The sequence below is a fragment of the Arvicola amphibius genome, chromosome 2 (assembly GCF_903992535.2).
Source record: "Arvicola amphibius chromosome 2, mArvAmp1.2, whole genome shotgun sequence".
In the NCBI taxonomy this organism is placed as follows: Eukaryota; Metazoa; Chordata; class Mammalia; order Rodentia; family Cricetidae; genus Arvicola; species Arvicola amphibius.
Genome location: NC_052048.2, coordinates 140,433,154 through 140,448,726, shown reverse-complemented (window position 1 = coordinate 140,448,726; position 15,573 = coordinate 140,433,154). Strand labels below are relative to the sequence as shown.

At 40.9% G+C, this 15,573-nt stretch overlaps 1 protein-coding gene across 1 annotated transcript in view; it reads right to left on the bottom strand.

The window, feature by feature from the left end:
• Skap2 (src kinase associated phosphoprotein 2) overlaps positions 1–15,573 on the bottom strand; it is a 160,314-nt gene that overhangs the window by 13,983 nt on the left and 130,758 nt on the right. Inside the window, exons 10-11 of the mRNA XM_038320137.1 lie at positions 7,446–7,523; positions 2,278–2,390 (exon numbers count right to left, since the gene is read on the bottom strand). Coding sequence (XP_038176065.1) covers positions 2,278–2,390; positions 7,446–7,523 — 191 coding nt within the window. The remainder of the gene's footprint in view (positions 1–2,277; positions 2,391–7,445; positions 7,524–15,573) is intronic.

Below are 15,573 nucleotides of genomic sequence, written 5' to 3'. Positions count from 1 at the left end.
AAATCAAACACAGTTATGGTATTAACGTAAGGTCTGCGTTTGCCAACGTTTTGGATAGGACTGTGAGGTTACAACAATGAAAGAACTGGCGAGAGATTCCCTGGAGTTCCTTTCTGAACCTGCCCAGGGCGAGTGCTCAGTCCAGAGCAGGCAGACTGTCAACAGCCCCAGCAGTCTGTGGATGTGGGCATTGTCAGGGAGTGGGGCAGCTGTTCTCCTTATCCTAACCATGCACCCCACTCATTCTCGAGGTTCACAACTACTGACTAAAAGCACTAAATCACTTGGCTCTTCTTTCAAAAAACCCAAATTAGTCCCAGCTAAAATGCCCACTACTAGAAGGAACCCAAGAGACTGACTAACGTTGGAACATCAAGCCTTGTGAAGGTCTGGAGAAGGAGGACAGTTCTCTCCCAGATAACAGTTTTGAAAAAGTTTAGACAGAAGTGAACACTGCCTGGGAGTGGGCCGCCTCTAACCCAAGTTCTTAAATCCAGCTTTATACAAAAAATTACAGTCTTTACAAAACAGGTGTCTGAGGACTGAACTTCTACCCTCAGCACTCTGGAAGCCCAGCACACACTAGGGCTACACTTTTAATTTCACATGGACAGGAATGGTGGAAGGGAAACAAGCCCTGCTACTCATGAAGAAAGCCTTAAGAACAGATCCATGTGGGCTTTGCAAGCTCCATATGTGCAAAAGGGGCACAAAGGCTACGCCACCGACCCCTAGAAACTGAAATTTCAAAGAGAAGTTAGTCAACTTTCTCATTTTATACGCTTGCAGCCAAACTGGTTATGATGGGAGTTCAAGACCAGTCTGAGCCAGTTAGGGAAATGACAGGATGGGACCGAGGCTGAGGCGCTAGGTGAGCTGTAACATTTGATTAACAGGAGAAAGGCCATGGGTTCACTCCCTGGTAGTGGCAGTGGGTCATAGTCGGGCTGGTTACTTACCTGTGGCTTCCAAGAACTGGACATGTTTTTCTGGGAGCAACAACAAATAATACCACACTAATGAGCGGGAAAACTGTGTGAGGAGCCGTAGCTTTGGACATCTTAATAAGCTGTGATCATTGCTATCTGTATTAAGTTATTTTAAGTATTCCTTAACCTACAAGTGCTTATGTATTCCTATGGAATTCCTGGTGTCTAGAATGAGTCCCGGTATTGTGAAAAATCTACTATGGTACAGAATTAAGTGGGAAGGAAGGAAAAAATACTAGTCTGAATCAAGTCTTAGAGCCCAAGAGCTGCGTCTGCACTTGTGACTTGTGCCCCTTGTGGAACCAAGAACAAGTCCCATCTTCATTAAGATACCCACTGTAAGAGTATATGACCAGCTGGGTCAAGATTTTCTGTGCCAGCCATCCAATGTTAAAATACAACATGTGACCTTATTTTCAAATGCTCATTGTATCTGATAAATCTTATCCCTCTAAAATATCTAAAATATTTCTCTGATCAATTATATAAAAGTGTTAGACTGATGACCTATTTGACATTTCCCAGCTTATATTCAAATCATTTCCACTCCTCATTTGGTGCTAAGATAGTCTTAAAACGTAGACACTTTTTTTTAATTCCTATGGTAGGATGGGAAAAATTTTAAATGAAAATAAAGAGAGCTCATACACAGTAGCAGGAGTGTACCCTGAGTTTTAGAGCTGACGGGTTCTGCAGCCCTGTGTCTCCAAAGGCAGAGACGAAGATTCTTATGAATATAAAGATGAGTCTATGTCCACATGCTTTTCCACCACACTTACAAATACAGTGTGTTCAACTTTAAGAAATTACCTCAACATGTCTGAATAGAAAAGCACTGCCTGTAAATTGTCGGAACACCAATGTGTTTACACAAAGATGAAAACCTTCTCTAAACACAATGCTTCCAGTAGAGAATGGCAGGCAAACTCAGGATAAGCACACAGAAGAATAAGAAGGAAGAAGCAAGAAAAACATAATTAATAACCCAATACCTTACAATGTTAACTTTCACATAAGCATATTGTTTCTGGAGAAGGCAGTAGTGATGCCTGCCAAGGGCTGCGGTGACGGGTAAACACACTGCTGAGTTGAATCCTGTTATCTGATTGTGTTTAAATTCTGATTATATTTCACTTGACAAAATAATTAATTATTGTGAACTTCCAATTGTTAACAAGAACCTAGAAGAATTCCGATTGGCATTTTTCCCTCGTGTTATAAATTCAAGCGCAGGGGAACTGAGCTATGTATTCCCCTTGATAGTTATCATTTGGGGGTACTTTCTTACCTTGCTAAGAATGTAAATCACATCACCACGCTTAAAGGACAACTCATCAGAAAGAGCTCCAGTACAATCCCACAGACCCTGGTAAAAATTAGCATAATCAGTGCTTCTATCTCCTAGAAAAAGAAAGAGAAAGTTGGAGTTATGGCTTGAACCAACAGAAATGAAGCGACCATCCCAGACTGCCGGAAAGTCTAAACAGCGCTGGCTTGAATCACGGAACCTCCTAGTGAACCCACAAGAGCCCTTCCTCTGAGCATGTTCATAAAGATAGTTTTAAAAAGGCTTGGTTTCTCATGCCCCCTCTACTTCCATTCTCAATCTAAACCCTGCAGCGATGGCATTCACATCAGAACAGCACGATGCTTTCTGCATGTTTTTATGAAGCCCTAAGCCTCCTTGCCACATGTTCTGAAGAACGATTGGCCTTACGGCATTACCAGCAGTATCTATGAGATGGGAAGTAGCCATCTCACAGAGTTTAGAACACTTGATAGCAGCGATAACAGTAACAGCAGACTTCAGTACACAGTATAAGTAAAGCGTCTGTACCCGGTGTCTCTCAGAGTTATCTCTACAATGGTCTTGCAACTCTGAAACTGCCATTACAGCTTTTTGTCAGTCAGGTCTAGGACGTTAGGCTCTGAATAAACATGCGACATACAGTGGAGCTATCAGCTCATCCTTCTAGCAGCATAAGCACAATGGATGTGATGTGCTCAAACTGCCATACACGCCATTAACTGATTGATTATTTAGTGCTCTCTGCTCTGTAGTACCGTAGTAACTGGGTAACAAATGCTTTGTCACTCACAGTGAGGGTCTCCCGGAACACAGCACACAGTTAAATACACTGGGTGCTTTTGTTGCACTGAGAACTGCTTCCTGTTTTTAATTTCATGATAATTGAGTTTTGATGAGTTCAGGAAAAAAGAATGCAAGTAATATCACTAAGACATAAGATGTCCGTGTGTTCGCTAGCTAGGCAGAACACATATATGCTGACAACTTCCATCTCTGGAATGTCATCTTTGAATCTGAGGGGATAATGTGGAGATGTATGCGAGATCAGGGCTGTCATCTTAGTTTTGCTAGATGGCTTTCAAACAGCAGGCTTCTTGGCCATCCCAACACAGCTAGTCACATTAGCATGGTTAGCCAGTGTTGGTTTTCACAAAGTATTAATTTATTAGAAGATTTAAAATTCTCCTTAAGGTCATTAACATTTTTTTTTAGAAAAGAGCATCTGAACAACATGGAATCTAAGTGTTTCTAGGATGCGCCTTTTCAATTATATCTGTGAGAAAATAAACAAGGACTAGAAAATACAGCCTAACAGAGTCCCCGTTCATTTTTATTTTTCATTTTTATTTTTAAAAACTGGAAGAGAGAGAAGGACAGTGGGGGTGGCAGACAGGATGGGAGGAGGAGGCAGAGAGACAGACATCATATTGGCTTCTCCACTTAGCACTTGGGCTTGAAGCATTAAAACCAGCAGGGATGCCTGCAAGTCCCGGAATCCAACTAAGAGCTAACAAAGCTTCTGGCCACCCCCACCCCCAAGCCTGTATTAAATAAATTCTGTAAACGGACACTAGAGGGCACTCCAGCTGGTCAGATATCTCCAAACATAGTCAATTTCTTTTTTTTTTAAGAAAAAAAATCACTTAATAATAAAGTGACTGATTTCTTTAAAAAACCACTTATTTAGACAAATAGAGATTTAGAAGTTTAATTCCTGTCAGATTAAGTCAACTACTAAATGGGTCAAATGTTGCCCCCCATGCAGTCTGTCAATGTCAGCTTGAGAGTCAGGGAATTAGAACAGAGGGGATGACATCATTTCATATGTGAGGTCCTCCACGCAGTTCCAGCCAAGAGGTAGAAGGTCTAAAAAACTGGCTTTCCCAGTAGGGGCCAGGCCATGTTCCCATGCTGCTTAGCCTTAGGTTTGGACCAAAGACACGAAGAAACAGACTTGGGCTAAAAACTAAAGTCAAGGTTTTTGGCTGAGCCATGGGATCCCAAAGGGTCCCCAGCTGTCCAGGCAGTTCCTCCCTCTTCAGACCCTCTCACAAGACTTTTCATTTCATAGATTTTTTTTTCAAGTAGGGGTGGGAAAGAAAGGACAAAAAGAAAAGTATATGGTGATTTCTAATACATACTCTTATCACTTTGGGCTTTCTCTTCTCCTGGATACACTTGGAGAGACTCCCATTAACACTAATGGGAGTTATAGAAGCAGGCAAGGGGAGAGACCCCCACTGTGTGCAAGATGCATCTCTCCCTAGATGTGCATCAGGAACACTTCATTAAACCTCACTGCTGCACGGAAGCCACAGAGTCAGGGATGGGGCAGTGCTGGGGAAAGATGCATTCTCAACTGAGCTTTCTAAAATCCTGCTGCTGCTGGGATCCAACAGCCCATCTCCATTCTGTGCCCCGCATGTGAGCACTGCTGAACACCCATGTGTGTACTGAGCAGCTAGGTGTAAATATGGCGGTGGTGGGTCTAGGTGTGAAGAGAAAGCATGGACAATGGGGCGGGGGCGGGGAGCCCATCTCCTTGGGAAAGTATGCAGGGCATAAGAAAATTAGGAGCAATCTTGTTTGTGGAAAGTAGGAAACTCCTTGTTTATCTTTAAAATGTAAGTGTGTCTAAATGTACACAGTCAAAAGTCGTGTAGAAATACAGCACTGAAAGAATCACAAAAATGAGTACTTTTTACCTATGCCCTGGAAGATAATCCATGTGAGATGTTTTTGCTTTGCTTTGTGGTGATAGGAACCCAATGCAGAGTGTTGCATATGCTGGTCAAATACCCTCCTGCTGAGAAACATCACTGCCCCCAAGATAGGCATGCTTTATAATACGGGACATTCAGAAGCACAGTTAATGTGCTTAGCTGTCTATCTGTGGATTAGTAGCATTCCAGCCACACCACAACCAATGTTTTGAGAACGAACACACAAAAGTTCACCTTGTTATGTGTGCTGTCCTGAGGGACATGATCTAGTTTAAAAGAAGGTAAAAAATTAAAAAAAAAAAAAAGTTAGCTAGCCTTTGAAAAATTTAGACAATGTGGTCTTAGAAACTTAATAAAATGATACTGAGCAAAGCTAACAGAATTGTTACCAAAGTACAAACTGAAGATGTGAACACCAGTACTCTACAAAAGCAAGGTTACACAAGACAAGGTGACAATGAGTGAAGCCCGGTGACGTCACTGGAGACCCTCTCCCGTGCACCGCAAAATGGACAAGCATTTTACAAATGGAAGCATAATTTTAATAGTGTTCAAAAAAAATCAAGCAGGATCATCTGTATCCCTATATACGTATATGATCTGTGCAAGATTGATAAAAGTGAAGTAACTTATAGGACAAAAGATGAACTCAGATTTACTTTTATATTTTACATTAGAACATGATCTTTTTTTTGTAAAATTAGTCAATGTAAAAAATACATAACATTCTTGAGTAAGGTTAGAAGTTCACGTCATGTGATGCTCAGCAAGATAGCAACACCCTTGTCAGCTCAGCGCCTTGTGTGGCAAGCATCTAGTCACTGACAGCACAGGCATGAGCAAAGGTCACCACTGTGCAGAGGATTGAACTGCGGCTTGAAAGCACGCCAGGGCACGAGAGATAAGAAGGATTGTAGTGCCTTCTGGCTATGGCACGAAAAGCACATCTGCTCACTGGATTCCTTTCAGAAAACCTGCAAACATCTGAAGCATGGCCACTTGCATTGTGGAAGGTCTATCTACCAGGCGTGCCGACCTTCTACACATGCATAGGTGGTTTTAAAAAGAAACCCACATGCTTTTGGTGGAAGCTTTGTGATGCTGAGTTTACCAGCAAGCAGAGTGCCCTGGGCTTCGTTGCTGCCAGGTTTCACAGCTGTTTTACAGGGCAGGAGTGCTAACATCTAATGACTCCGTCCTTGTTTCCTTTCTGAAAAAAAAACAAACCCAAGCCTTCTGCGGCAACCTGCTCCTGCCTTCCTGTCCAGGTCCAGAATCAGGCCTCCACTTCCTTTCCATATGTCACAGTAGGAAGGCCTTGGGAAAGCTACTTCCTGAACACACACTGCTTGTCCACCCTGCTTCTGACAGCTCAAAAGAGTGATGGATGGACAGACCAGCGAGAGGAAGGTGACCTGAGCTTCAGCTCTTTACAGGACCCGGGGTGACAGGGCAGACCTCGCCCCCGCTGACGTGTGGCTATAAAGAGGTGTAAAGTCCTGATAAGAAGGCAGACATCTCTTCCCTCACTGTAAAATAATTGCTGGTTTATCAAAACCAACCTCATGCTTGCACTACAGATAGTGTATCTTGTGCTCCTTGGAAATAACAACAAGCAAGAAAAGTTGTCTGCATCATGTGACTTTGTACATCATGTACGCAGTTATTTTCCAGTCTCGGTCATAATTAGTACTTGGGGCCACGTGCCAGGTGGAAAGGCAGACCATCCATCCCAGTCTTCCAGGCAAGCAGTGTCCTTTTCTAATTTTTAAGCTGCTGTCACTGGACTCTGGCATTTCTTACCCAATTCATTTGCTTTGTGTGTTAATCATATGCAATGAAGATATGCATGGCCAACATTTAAACAGGCTGCGGATCAATTAGCGGTCTTAAGTTTATCTGATTTTTATCAAAGAAGACAGAGCTGTGGGTCGATTGTCAGAGCCTGTGTCAAGTTGACCTTTTCAGAGATGTCTACATTGCCAGTCCCCTGGGCAACTTGTTGTCCCCTGTTAGTCTCTGAATGGCAGAAGTCTGTTCTGCTCAAGCACAAAGTATACACAGATGTCTATATTACATTCTTATAGGTTTGACAGCAACTGCATGTTGTATCTATAAACTGTCCTTTAGCAGTGACACTTCCTCAATGATGATAAGCTAATTTATGCAACTAAATCTCCTTTGTGCAGAAATGAAAGCTAATTGAGTCATTACAAAGTAATTCAGGAAGGAATACCTTGTATAAATTGGCTTACTTTATAAATCCTTCTCAAGTGGTTTTCATGCATCCTAAATGGGACTAAGCAGCTTCTCAGGCAGAAGGCATACAGACCAAACAAGTCAACTTCTCCGGGGAGCTGTGCAAACATCTTCAGAGTTAGAGAATGGCCAGAACGAAACAAAAATAAGCTGTGCCAGGCCTACCTGAGGTGTGGGTTACACTGTCCTGACTCCCCTTCCCGTGTTCGTCCATCTTCAGTGAAGCAGTGTCCTCTTCCTCCTCTGCAAATGAACACCATCAGTGGCACACTAACATACTCCGAGTTCCGTTACAGCAGCCACCCCATCAAAGAGCCAGACAAAGTCTACGGCACTGAAATATTACCTTTAAAAGCACAAGACACTCAAGATCCACATTCCTTTGTTAATAACCAAACAGCAACCTCACCAAGGCGTAAGCTGACCTGATGCAATGTAAGATATGCACTAAGGTGCTGCATATTTGTTTTAAATGCTTAGAGAAACTTATCTGGAGCAACTTTAAATCCAGCCCAGCCCTTAAATCTAGTAAAGTAACAGCCAGCATTATACAAATATGCTGTGTTAAACTGAGTAGCAGTAACACTACAGTAAAACCACAGTCCCGAAAACATCAGGACAGCACAGGGGAAATGTGTGATATAAAATACAGATAACCTGCAAGTCATCAATTGTCAGACATGTTCATTGGTTTCCTCACTTAATCTTCCCACAAGATGGGTCCTAACACTACAAGCAATTCCCCCAAATTAGACTGTGGATCTACTATGTGCCACATACCCCGGGAGGTAAGGCTTTACAGACAAAGGGTTATAAGTCACCACTGTACAGACAAGTACACCGAGATGCAGAAGGTGGCAAACTTCCAAAGCACGCGATTCAAACTTGAGTTTGTGGTCATCAACCATGTTTTTTTATCCTCCCTGTAGTTAGTACTTTGCTCAGATTTTTTCCTCCTATACAGTCCAAGCACATTCCCTTCCAGAATATGGAACAAAATAACATAAAATTAAATAAGACTTTTAAAAAATTTTTTTAGAACAGAATCAAACTATGTCATTCTTTTCTACTAAAAAATATGTGTATTACAGTATTACTTTCTCTTAAGGACTCATAAAAAACTGAAAAATATTTAATGTAGACTATACAAACAAATGGCATACCAAAGAAAAACTCAATTAAAAAATATCCTAACTCAAGAATAATCCACGATGTATATGTAATATACATATAAAATCAGTTAACCAGTTAAAATTTTTCATTGAGTGTGTGAGAGAGAACATTTGCCAAGAAGGCAAAGGTAATAAGAGCTGACAGCCTGCTGGGGACAGAGATGAACCGGAGGAAGAGGAGCTAACAAGGGACGTCCCTAATGGGAGGACACCAAGCACTGGAGTGCTGCAGGGGAAAGTCCACTCAACCCAGGAACCCACGCGAGACCCCCACAGAACACAAAGAATTTTAAGGACAGATGCAAAGCTCTTTCCAGACCCAGAGATGGCCTCACCTTAGAGAACATGGCACAGTCACATTTACAGGACAAAGAAACATGGTATTCTTGGGGAAGAGCAAGATAGGAGAGAATGTGAGAAATGGGGGCCAGTTTAGGGTCCATGAACATCTTGCTAGAGTCTTCTGCCCAGTCTGGTGGGCAGTGAGAGCCCTAGGTTTCCAACAACAGGGCAGGACTGAAATTGCTTTAAAAATGATTATTAGATCCCATTGTCTTCGACAGCCTGGATGGGGGGCGTGGAGAGTCTAGATAAAGAGGAAGGAAGTCCTGAACTGAAGGGGCAGAGGAAACGGGAAGGAGGTGTTGGGAGAGGTGGCGTAACCAGAACCGATAAGCTTTGTGTCTGCCTGCCTAAATATTTTAAGGCTCAGGTTTAGAGACTCGCGGACTTTGGATGTGCCGTCACTGCGAGGCTAGCCCAGATCATCTGTGCTGCCGGGGTAGGGTGAACACCGACAAAAGGGCAGCTGTAAAGTACTAGGGAAGTCTCCTGTACGTTTTAACTAGTGATTAATCAACACCAGGATTTAAAGCAAGCTGCAGAGTTACTGGGCTTAGAAGTCAAATATAAGTGGTTTGAGTTTATATAATTCAACTCAGACAAAATAATAAAAGCTCCAAAATAAGGAGCAGCTGGAACTGTTTGTCTTCATGCTCACTGTGAGTTAACCTCGGTAATTTAATACGGGACACTTCTGTTAACAACCGTCATCTCACTTTGGCTAAGGCTCAAGGACTACTTATCACAAGCGGGTTGTTTATAGGGTGTTCTCACATAAACTCTAAAGGCAGAAATTCACACTTAATTCCACCTCCTCTTTCCACAGATGGTACATTTATTTTTAAAGGTGAAAGTCAGAGCTTGCCTGGCCTTCCTCTTTCTTTCATATCCACTCTCTCCAGCCTGGTCACAAGGGGCAGAGATGGTAAGGGCGCTTGTCCTTAGTTAGACAGAGCCACAGCTAGGTAGGAAGCACTGCTTTTGGCTTTAAAGAAGAAACTGGGATTTAGACTCATCATCCAACGCTAGAATCAACATACCATAAAAATAACTGTAAGAATTAAATGGAAAATGTTCTTGGCAAAGTTAGTAATAAAATTTGAAGAATTTTATTACAACAAATTTATCTTTTGTTTATTAAAATGTGTCCATAGTATATGCTAAGAGTTGTACTGATGTGGGAAAACTTGGCCTCTACACAATGCATTATTAAATCATTAGAATAATGACATTAAAATATTTGAGTGCCAATATTTACAGAAAAGTCTCTGTGGGGTCACCCTTGTAGGCAGTGCTGTGGAGCATGAGGTGCTTCCGCGACACTGCCTGCCTGCATTTCAAAGTTGTACTGACATTTTAGGTGAAAGCCTTGTGCAAGCCATCCGTCAAGCTTTCTAAGTAAGATTCAACAATTCATTCGTCTTCGCCTAACAATACCAATAGCTTCCACATAAAAGACAAGCTCAAATTTTGAGTGATTTTAATTCTACAGAAGCATATTCACAATGAATATTGACTAGAGCCTGGCACAAAGAAAGGCGCTGACTAAATCCTGTGAACAAATGGGTCCAAATCAGGGAAGTTCTAACGTTCATTGTTCATTTATTAACAGAGAAAACCTCCCCACACCACTAAAAGCTGCCGAAGAATAACCAAAATTCCAGGCAATAATTACCTTCATTCCATATTAGAAATACATATGTTCACATGTTATTTTACTTAGATTTATTATTAAACATATTTTATTTTCATGCTGAGGCACAATGCCATTATAATACTAATTAATACCTCAAATAGTCAATGTTTGTGGGTTAATATATTCCATTCAACATTTTAATAACAGTAAACAAAAACAGCTCAGCTATGCAGTAAAATCCATCAAACCACACAGATGGTTATAAGGTTTTCATTATGTGGTTTCCATAGCAATCATATTGCAAATCTGGAAGCTTCTTGCAAATAAGCAGCTTGTATTTACATGCCTCTCAGCTGCAGCCCAAAACTCCCCAACACACCAAGTTATTATTCCAATCACACGGTGTTAGAAGAATCGTCCGGAGGTTGCTTTCTGATCAGACGAGATGAAAATAAAGAAGCTAAGTGCCAAGGATAATCAAATGCAGTCAGCACCTGCTAATCAGTGTGTTCTAGAAATGTCTGGTAGTCAGAAAAGGTTACTCGAAACCCTGTCAGAAAGAGGAAACTTCTAGAAGCCTTCAGACTCACACAGTTCTGAAGCCTAGCTGCAGGCACTTCTCTTTCAATGGTTGCTTGACCTCCGTCCTGGGCTGAGGAAGAACAGAGTCAAGTCTTCCCAAATCTCTTTAGGAAAATCCATGTTTAGAAATGCTTCCCATGAAAAAGCTGAGACTCCCCTCTCCTTTACACTAGTCTATTTAATTTGAGAACTGACCCAGTTTTCTAGCAAATGGATTAATACCCTAATAAGGACCACAGATCTGTGCAGCTGTGTGGTATTTGTAGTACTGCTGCTTCTAGCTTACTAGTGTTCCTACTGTTAGGATAAATAATATAAAAAATTCTTAACACACCATGCTTGAGAAAGGCTACAGACACTTGGTTAGCACCGAGTGTGTTCAGTAGCCAAGCACTGACTTTACTGTCTCTTCCAGGGAAAGGAAGGCGGGCAGCACATAAAACTTATTTGACTCACACAATGGTTAGGTTTCTCATGGACAGTGCTCTTGGTTAATGAATTACAATGTATTGCAAGCTCAAGCTCAACTGGTAGAGTATAAAACTCTTATAAAGTATTTTAAAAGAAAAAATTATTCTCTGAAATAGAGTTTCAGTTGAGATCACTACTTGCCCAGGCTTCACTTGATGTAATCGTGTGTTTTTCTCAAGAAGAGCTAATATTGATTGCTTAAACAGCCATTCTATCCATGTTTAAATCTATTATGTAACTAAATACTACACTAATTCTATGAGGCAATACTAAGTACTTGTATCCTCGTTATTTTATGAATGCAAATGATGAGATTTGTGGAGCCTGAATAACCTTCTCAGGTGACATCCAGTTGGGACATACACAGAGAGAGTTAAAGTTGAGGCACAAGCTAGGAAGCCATAGTGTCTCTTCTTTGATTTTCATTTAAATTTCAACTTGATGGGGTTATTGTTTAGTAATTTCAAGTACAAGGCTCTAGATAAATACACACACACACACACACAGAGAGACATACACACACCCTTCACTGTATGGTGAATTATTAGTATCTGCTGTTTAAGGACATGGGAAATACTTTTACACAGGTGGGCTGGCTAGACACCACCACACACTGAAACCATCTTTCTTTAGTGTAGCTCTGGAAATAAAATAACAGTTTGTAATGGCAAACTCACACAGTTTTGCTGGTCCTTGTTCCTGTTTTCCTAGTGCTGTCTTCAGCTCAAGCTTTTCACACCCTCAACATCAACACAGGATCCAGATTTGATACAGTTTTTAATTCAAGCCATAACTGAAAGCAGGCTTGTTTCCACGTCAGCAAGCTTCTTTCCTTAATATTTACATTAGTAAGGAAACACGCGTACTTGGAAATGGTCAAGATGACTCAGTCCTTCTATACACAACACCTGAAAGAACTTCACCTCCACACTGGAGCCATGTGCTCACCTGCACATCTCATCAAGGGCTCAGGCTGTAGGGCACTGTAAGCAGAGTGTCCGTCTCTGAGTAGACAGATGTGTAGCATGTGGGGACTGAAAATACAAAACAATGTAGAAGATGGGAACTCTACTGGGGAGGGGTTATACACTTGACTCCTTACCCTGTATTCTCTCTCCAAGTCTGTGGGAAGCTCTGAGGCTGGAGGAAATGTTGTAAAAGAGAGTCAAAAGGAAACATACAGTCGAGATAGACAAATTTAACAACAAGGGAGAGTGCGCCCAGGAAGGCTTACAAATCCAACACATTTGGTTATGTAAATATGATACTTCAAAAAGATGTTTCTATTTAGTGGGCAAACATACACTAAGGTAATAACATTACATGTTATGTTATTGCCACAATGGATGGGAGAATCTCATAGGGCTCTATTTGAAGATCAAGAGAGCCAGGCAAGTGATGAAAGGAGAGCCAGTCTTCTCCAGGGACGAGGCTCCCCATAGTTGACCCAGTCTCAAGCAGTCAGCCCTAAATATATACAAATGAGCAACCCTAATGACCTTAGCAGGTTGTATTTATAAATTTGTGTGTGTGTTTGGGATGTGTGTGTTTCAATAGTAATTAAATAAGAGGCTGTGAATTTGAGGAGCAGGGGGACACAGGAGAAGTTGGACAGAGGAGGATGGATGAAATGATATAAACATAGTATGCATATGAAATTCTCAATAAATAAGTCAAACAAAAACTAATAAAAGAATAAAACTAACAATTTTTATTAAGAGATAAAGCAAAACTTTAAAACAATACGTGTTTTTATAAAGATACAAGCATGCGCCTGGCCTTTAGCCTTAAACTCCAAAATGAGCAGCAGCGGATGATGGCAGAAGTGGCGGGGTCACGTGTGCTCTCCAGGAAACTGGGGAAAGTGCCCTGTCGCTGCACCTCTGCTCACTCATGCAACCATACACTACTTCTGGTCAGTTACCCGTGTACAGTCCTTCGCAGCAGGGACAGTGAACCTAGCCTAGAGCAATCTAAGGACTTGGGGAGAACCACGTGATAGCTAGACTTCTCAGCGGAAAAAGAAGGGAGACCAAGACCAAGTTCATTACCTTAGCAGTGAGCTATTCTTTCTCAACAATTTCTGAATTTAGCAACCAATAAGGCCAACATGAAATTTTAAGGCACAAAACAAGCAATAGTTGCTCAGTTGTACAATCAAATTAGGTTAAAAGCCATTGACTTGGATATTCTAGTCTTAAACGGTTTAAGATGAAAGTGTCAACATTGTACCACAAATGAAAAGGGAAATGCCACTAAAGTATAATAAATCTGTATTATATTGAAAATAATATTTAAACAAAATTTTGAAAATAATGCTTTTTTAAAAACTCAGACATTGTATATTTTACATTATACTTGGAATGGTGAGGAAAAACTCAAGCTCAAGCAAAGAACACATCAGATGGAATTGGGAAAAAACTGAAGGGAAAGAAACCCTAGATATTTGTTCAGTTTCCTCACGTCACTAAGGGGCAGTGGGGATGCTGAATGTCTGAATGAAGGACACACAGCCTGCACTCCCTGCCATCTTTCATGCAAATGGACCATGGATGCTCTAACCATGGCGTCTCCGGCTGCTGAGGTACCTCTCTGCTTCAGAACCACTGTACTAGCTACAGGCAAATAAGGCAGGCGAGGAAAGAAGCTGCTTAAAGATGGAAGTTCTGAACCGGGCAAGATGGCTCATGCCTGTAATCAGGATTCAAGAGGACCAAAGCAGGAAGATGGTTGTGAGTCTGTACCCAACCTGGGCTACAGTGAGCTCTAGGCCAGCCTGAGCTACAGTCTCAAACCAACCAATCAAACAAGTTTTAACAGACCAGATCCTTTCTTCCTACTGGGAACAACTGTGTCGCTGACGCAGCTCCTCGCATTCTGGGTCTGAGTTTTATGAACATGGATCCTGGTGGAAGAGAAGATCCTTTGCTGCCTTATAAATTTGTTAAAAATTCAATGCTAAAAATTTTCTTAACCAAACAAAGTTGAAATAAATGATTTCTTTTATAAAAAGTTCTTTTTGGCTCTGCTTTCTGACATAAAGTTTCTTTTTAATGTAAATTAACTTTTTCTTATTATCCTAATTATAAAAAACATTATCTACACATGGCTAGAAAATAGAAAAATAGCAATAATTGAGAAGAAAAGGTAAATTTTAAAATTATACTGATTTAAACATAACCATTATTGATATCTTGTATGCCATGATTATTTAGTAAGGTTTCCTCTTTGAAAAAAAAATCCTTTCACTAAGAATATCTTGGGGCTGGAGAGATGGCTCAGTGGTTAAAAGCACCGATTTCTCTCCTAGACGACCCAGGTTTAATTCCCAGAACCCACATGGGCAGCTCACAATTCTGTGTAACTTCAGTAATAAGGAATCCAACACCTTCACACAAACATACATCAGGAAAAAAATACCAATGCACATTAAAAAAGAATATCTCAAATGCATATGTATTTCATTATCCCTATACATTTCTTTTCCTAAATGTGTATGTTATTTATAAATTATTTTATATCCCTTTTTAGTAAATAAATTGTTGATGTAGGTTTTCAAACTTCATGAAGCAAAAATACTACCTAATCATAATTAAGTTAGTGATTAGATTATTTAACTATAATGTGACTATCTCATTTGCTCTTCAAGTGCCTACAGTAATTTCCATTAAAAAGTAGACTTACTAATACAGGGCTCACACCACACGGCTGCTGCTTCTGCATCATGGGCACCATTCTTACTTGAATGACTGACAATCTACAGTTACCAAAACTTGAGAATCGGGTAGCCACTGTCATAGAAAGAAAGTGAATGTGGTGTTTTTGGAGAAATAAAGGACAGTATTTACTTTCAGTGATAGAGATGAAACTTTCATGCAAACACTACAGTTTTAGAAACTTGCAGCCAGCACTGTAAGCCACTGATAGGCTGCAGCACTGAGAGCCGTCCCTGCTGAGGCAGTAGTAACAAACACACTTGGACAACTGTGTCCATATTTGGATTCTGAATAATGTAGTGAACCAGCACTTTCCAAATGACAAATGTCTGCTGACACAGACTCACACAAGGGGAAAATATCTGTTCAAGGGC